Source organism: Mixophyes fleayi, chromosome 11 (assembly GCF_038048845.1).
Source record: "Mixophyes fleayi isolate aMixFle1 chromosome 11, aMixFle1.hap1, whole genome shotgun sequence".
NCBI classification, from domain to species: Eukaryota; Metazoa; Chordata; class Amphibia; order Anura; family Limnodynastidae; genus Mixophyes; species Mixophyes fleayi.
The window spans coordinates 20,035,925-20,042,020 of record NC_134412.1 but is presented as its reverse complement, the minus strand read 5'-3'; the positions used below and the strand labels follow the sequence as shown (position 1 = coordinate 20,042,020).

The 6,096-nt window shown below is 38.7% G+C and overlaps 1 protein-coding gene across 1 annotated transcript in view; it reads left to right on the top strand.

Annotated features, from left to right (window-relative positions):
* SHANK1 (SH3 and multiple ankyrin repeat domains 1) overlaps window positions 1-4,175 on the top strand; it is a 394,846-nt gene extending 390,671 nt beyond the window's left edge. The window contains exon 24 of the mRNA XM_075190961.1: window positions 1,339-4,175. Within this exon, the coding sequence (XP_075047062.1) occupies window positions 1,339-1,531 (193 nt within the window). The 3' untranslated portion in view covers window positions 1,532-4,175. The remainder of the gene's footprint in view (window positions 1-1,338) is intronic.
* The last annotated feature ends 1,921 nt before the right edge of the window (window positions 4,176-6,096 follow it).

Below are 6,096 nucleotides of genomic sequence, written 5' to 3'. Positions count from 1 at the left end.
TTTCCTCATTGGAAGATGGGGACAAGATAGGGTACACCCACTGATCTGTCCAAACCACAGCAAAAATCTTCCTAAATTGTGTCCATTGTTTACACCGCACCCTAAATAGTGACAGTCCCTGGGATACAGTCTATATTTCATTACTTAGTTTACTTGTTTTATCAAATACTTGTTGAAGGACAGCACCAAAATGAAGATGTAAATGTGCCAACTTCTTAAGTTGTACATCGAAATATATTTAGGAAACAAAATCTGCAAAATGTGTGCTGACAATTATTATATAAGAATACGTTTCTGTGTGGGCAGACTGTCCAGATTCACAGACCTCAAAAGAGGCATGGCCTAATCATAATGTAGGTGTGGTTTGGCCGGATGTGGGTGTGGTTTGGTCATTATTTGAGCGGGTTGCATTTATTTGTGTTGCAATTTATCTTTTTTTTTCAATGTTGGTAGGTAGGTATAAGAATAATTTTTTATGACTGCTATCTACTTTTAACACTGTGTACTAATGAAATAATCTGATTATTTAACAGGTTATACAACACTTGGTGCAAACACTTTAGATGTACAGGAAATATTTTGCTTTGCTCTGCGACCAATCAAACTTGTTTGCTTTAAAATCCTTGAGACCTATTATTTTTACTGTGAGCATGCATCAATAGCCCAGAATATTTGAAAATACTGTATAGTTTATTGAGCTGCAGTGGTTAAAGATGTAGTGGTAGATTTGTCGAACCTTCTAAAAAGGAAAAGTGGAGTTGTTGCCCATAGCAACCAATCAGATTCTAGCTATCATTTTGTAGAATATACTCGATTAAATGCTAGCTAGGTTGCTATGGGCAGCACCTCCACTTTTCCTTTTTAGGTTTGATTAATCTGCACTGTAGTCCTCCTACCACACTTCAGGGTAGGTAAAATAAAGTTCTAAATCTATATGTACATTTAGATACTATTTTTGTTATCAGTTAGTAAAAAATCTTGTTTAAATTTGTGACTACAATATCTATTCTAGCGCAAGTTGTTACCTCATTTGTGCTATCAAGACTCTTATTCACGCTCTCATCATCTCTTGCCTTGACTACTGCAATCTCCTCTTACCTGGCATTCCTCTTACTCATCTATCCCGCTTCAATCCATCGTAAATGCCACAGCAAGACTGAACATCCTCGCTTGCCACCCCACAGTTGCCGCACAATTTTGCAAATCCCTACTCTGGCTCCCCGTGTCCTCCAGAATCCAATTCAAACAACTCACCCATACTTACAAACCCCTCAACAACACTACTCCTTTGTACATCTCAAATCTCATATCAAAATACTCTCCCTCTCGCCCTCTTAGATCTACCTCTGACCTGCGTCTTGCCTCGTCTCTGGTAACCACCTCTCACTCCTGCCTACAAGACTTCTCTCGTGCTGCTACCTACTTTTGGAATTCCCTACCTCGCCCGATCAGACTTTCACGCAGACTTCAAATACTTAAACAATCTCGTATAAGAGCTGAACCCTACTCCCACGTATACTATTCACACTAACACACCGTCACAGTTGTCCTAATATCCACACTCGCACCTCTTGTTTCAGCTGTGCCCTCTTCCAAATAGAATGTAAGCTCTCTAATGAGCAGGGCCATTCCTACCCTTTGTTTTCATGTCTGCATATATTTTACCTACCTTGTATGTCCCTGGTTTATGTATGTCCTGTTTTCCCCACTGTCCGTTGCTGAGGAGCACTGTGACACCTTACAAATGAACTATAATAATATGAATAGTAGTACATACATATTTATAGGAGTAATGCTATAGATTATAGAGTACCATTTGTTATTTTTGCCCCATTGTGTCTAAAGAGACATTAATTTGTGACTACACAATAGCGCAAGCATCCATAGATCGGAGAAGTTTTTACCTTGTTTGTGCTCTAGTTAGGATATCCATAAAACTTGTTCTGTTGAGTTCTTTCTTTGTACCAATTCATCCCTTGGTTAGACAATCTACAGTCGGGATCCTTCTGAAGTGACATAGCTGTGGCTTCATTATTGAGTGTCCCCATTGTCTCTTGTACATTGCTACTGCTTATTATATCTTTTTTAATGCCATTGGAATGGAGTAAGTCACATTATTTTATTCACAGATGGTATGTGTGACTTTGTTTTTGATACATTTACACAATGCATTTTGCACTACAAAAGCATGTACTAATAAATGACCTTGGTCATTAGTGGGGCAAATCTGATTTAAAGGGTTCTCCACCTTAAGACAAATTAAAGTATTTTTTGTACATGCCCCATGCAACTTTTACAAAATTTGCTCTAGCACTCTGGCTTCATAAAATACAATTTGTCACCAAAGCATTTATATGATCTAGGCAGAGTTTTGAGTTTGTTGCCTCTGGGTACAATACAGCTCAGCTGTGCTCAGAGCTGTTCTGTGTCAAATCCAAGGACTCCAAAGATGAATAACTCTACCTTCATGGTAAAAAGCACAGGGTGAAGCCAGAGAGATGAAGAAATGTGGATTGTAAAAACTTCAGGCACCATTTACAAAAATCAACAAATCGAGGTCTTCCGAAGGGTGGAAACTCCCTTTAAGGATTTATTTGATTAAAGGGCCTGCACACAACGAAACAGTGTTCTATAACGGTCTTTTGAACAGTACCAATGGGCCAAAAATATCAAATGTTTAAACTGATTCTTTAAGCAAATCTAATAGTTGCCCATATTATTTTATTCATCTGCTGAGTGAATGCCTTTAAACTCCTTTGTGACTGTTTAGATTAGAAATGCGTTACCAGGCGAGCCCAGAGCATAAAAGTAGAACGCTTGGACCATACAGGAAGATGGCAAAAGTTCAAACTTTAGGGATAGAAGTAGATAACCTCTCGAATCAGTCTCCATGTACAGCTGTTGCAGTTGGTCAAGCAAACATGACTTAGCAAAGCTGGATAGGTCGTTCGTCTTGCTCTAAAGAGGTTCTGAGAATTATCCCTGTGCATAGAACGAGTTGGGTCCATGGTGGAATTTTTCCCCCCTTGATTTTGTAAGGCTTTTCGAAAACTATACAACTACAAAGGAGCTTAGTCTTATTGCCTTTAGTCCCAGCTAATACCTCAGTGAATGAGGACATTGCATATCTACTTGGGTGTAAAGATGGTTCTCGGGGGGCCTCCATTGCCAAAAACTTTGTTTTCTTCTGTGGTTCAATGTATAGATCATCTTCTTGGTCACATCTGTCGGTCCAATATCTTAGCAAAAATAAGAGAGGAGTAAGAGCATGGTGTAATTAAACACTATTTTTATACAGATAAAAAAAATAAATCCAAATGACTACTTAGGCTATTGGGATATTTTATAATCTTTAATCTATTGTATGTAACGGGTATTTAAAATTGGTCCTCCTGTGATTTATATGGGTTTAGCTTCCCAGAAGTGGCATGCTGTCCTTATAGACCAATATAGAAAAATATCTAATGATAATTATATATTGATATGCATTTCCTATACAGGCAGTTAAGAGTCATTACTGAATAACATATAAACTGCTGCTTTTTTTGTGCTTAAATCGGTAGTTTGTCTTCAAAATACAACCCTTACATGAACACACCCTGACAAGTGACACCTCTTTTATGAATCTTGCTGATAGAGGGTCCAGAGATTTCAGACCTGTGTACGAGGGTTATATTCATTTTAAAGCCATATCTGCCAAGAGTTGACTTCTATATTTTTAAAGAAAGTAGGAATTTGAGAATGCAGGTGCATACACATTTAATTGACTGGACTGTTCTCTTTTCAATTACGAGCCTGACCTTCCGTTTCCTCCTCATCCTTGTTGGGATCGGTGGTGGAAGACGTTGGTGCAGGCACAAAATGGGTTTCCATAGAACAGGAGTGGGCCAGTGGAGTAACCATATATAGATATATATATATTATCAAAAAGGCGGGTGGGTTGAGCCCCTGTGTGTCTGCAGAATGTTGATTATAAATGCATTGGGGGGTATTTTTGGATGAATGTAAGTCCTCCACAGTTGGTGAGGAAAGACGTATCTGATGCTGGGAAGGGCTATTGAGTATAACTCATATATTCCCAGGGAAGGTTGGTAAGTAGCGTTCGTCTACTCCCGGGTTTGGCCACACTGGGTGCCTGTGTTCTCTGATTGTAATAAAAAAATATGTGCCAACCATATTGTGTCTTGAATTTATTGTCTTGTCTGGTTTGGTAGGTTTCATAAAACAACATCAATAAGATACACATTAAGAAACAAAGCTTATTCCAAAACTCCTCATGCTCCTCCTGTGTGTGTGCCCAAATAGCTGAAAGGTCTCCTCGAATTTGCCCTATATATACCTTTGTATCATGCCTCTGTGTTTCTTCATATTTGTCTATCCTCTATCAGACAGCTGGATGGCCCATAACCCTGAAGTTAATTAAGTGAACTTGTTGATCTCTACAGACCATTATCCTGATCTTGGAGGTGAACTCTCTGGTTAATGAGTGATTACAGAACCACTAGACAAAACAACTTTTTCGTCAGTGCTATGTGGGTACTTGCAGGTATTTGGGAGTCATCCTATTCTTTCAGTTGGATTTTTTTTTTCACCATCGTAAAATAACTAAGCCATAAGCAGTTGGCACTGGATGAGCTGGGGCTTTAAATCAAGTGGAAACACTCATTTTTACTAGGGAACCCCCACAAGAAAGTGATGGACATCACAGAGGGAAACTGATTGAGGCCCTCAGGCTAGTCTTGCTAGGCAAATACTGAACAAACAGAAGGGGAGTCAAGTACAGCTAAAGCTGGGGCTGACTGCTCTGGTACGATTCAATATACAAGTCCATGATTAGGGCAGATTCATAAACGGGTCAGAGTCACAAGCAAACAAACAAGGTCAGAACAGGCTGGGTGGATACACAATCCAACAGGATAACAAGGAGCCCTAACAACAGAAGGTGCAAAACCAATTCTTTGGCCACCAGTAAAGGAGCTGATCAGGTTTTCGTAGAGATCCAAGAAATATCATTAACAGAGGAGAACTGGTAACATTTAGCCTGGAGAGAAAGCACAAGTTGCACAGGCTTTTCTACCAGAGAACACTGCAATGGAAAAATGGTGCATGATGAAAACAGTATGGGGTTAGTTTTACATAGCCAATGAAAATTGTTATGTAAAAGCTATATTCAAATACAGTACAGACCCATCGGGCTAGTATTCAATGGAGTCACTGTTTTATTGACCTCTATACAATACAGACAACTTTTTTGTGACCCCTACACAATACACAATAGTCTAATAACCTCTATATGGTATAGAGATCATTCTAGTAATATTTACGATACTGAGAGCAGCCTAGTGATCTCTATACAATACATAAAGCGTTCAAATGACCTCTATAATATAACAGTTATGGGCAATAGGTGGCTTGAGGGCTTTGTGTGGCCCACCATGCATTCACCAGTGACCCCCAGCTGCTTCCTGCTTTAGGATCCATCAGTTCGTTGGCCCTGTGAGCCCCAACTCTTATAGTCTTTATGTACCACTGAGCTTCACACAATACCCCTGCTCTAATTAAATTGGTGGGGAGACTGAGTGGTGCTTTACACCAAGTGAGAATTATTTTGGGGTAAATGTGGTCCTAAACAGTATATGGGTGTTTTGGGGTATTTAATTAGCATGCGGGGGGATTTGTAGTTTTAGTCTACATGTGTGATATATTGTTTTACTGTAAGGGCAATGTGTGGCCCTTTTTGAAGGTTAAATTACATGCCATTGTGGTACCAGGTTGTCTACTACTGCAATACAGAGAACATTCTAGTGACCTCTATATAATACACAGCTTTCTACTACAATAAAGAGAGAATTCTAGTGATCTTGATAAATTACAGAGAGTGCTCTAGTGAGCTTAATACAATACAGTGATAATTATACTGAGCTCTCTACAATAGAGAAAGCATCTTAATGACCATTATTGAAAAAAAGAGAGAGCTTCTTAAGAAATCATATACAATACAGTGAGCATCAATTTAAGTGGTATACAATACAGAGAGCATCTAACAATATATATATGTGTGTATATATATATATATATATATATATATGAATATAT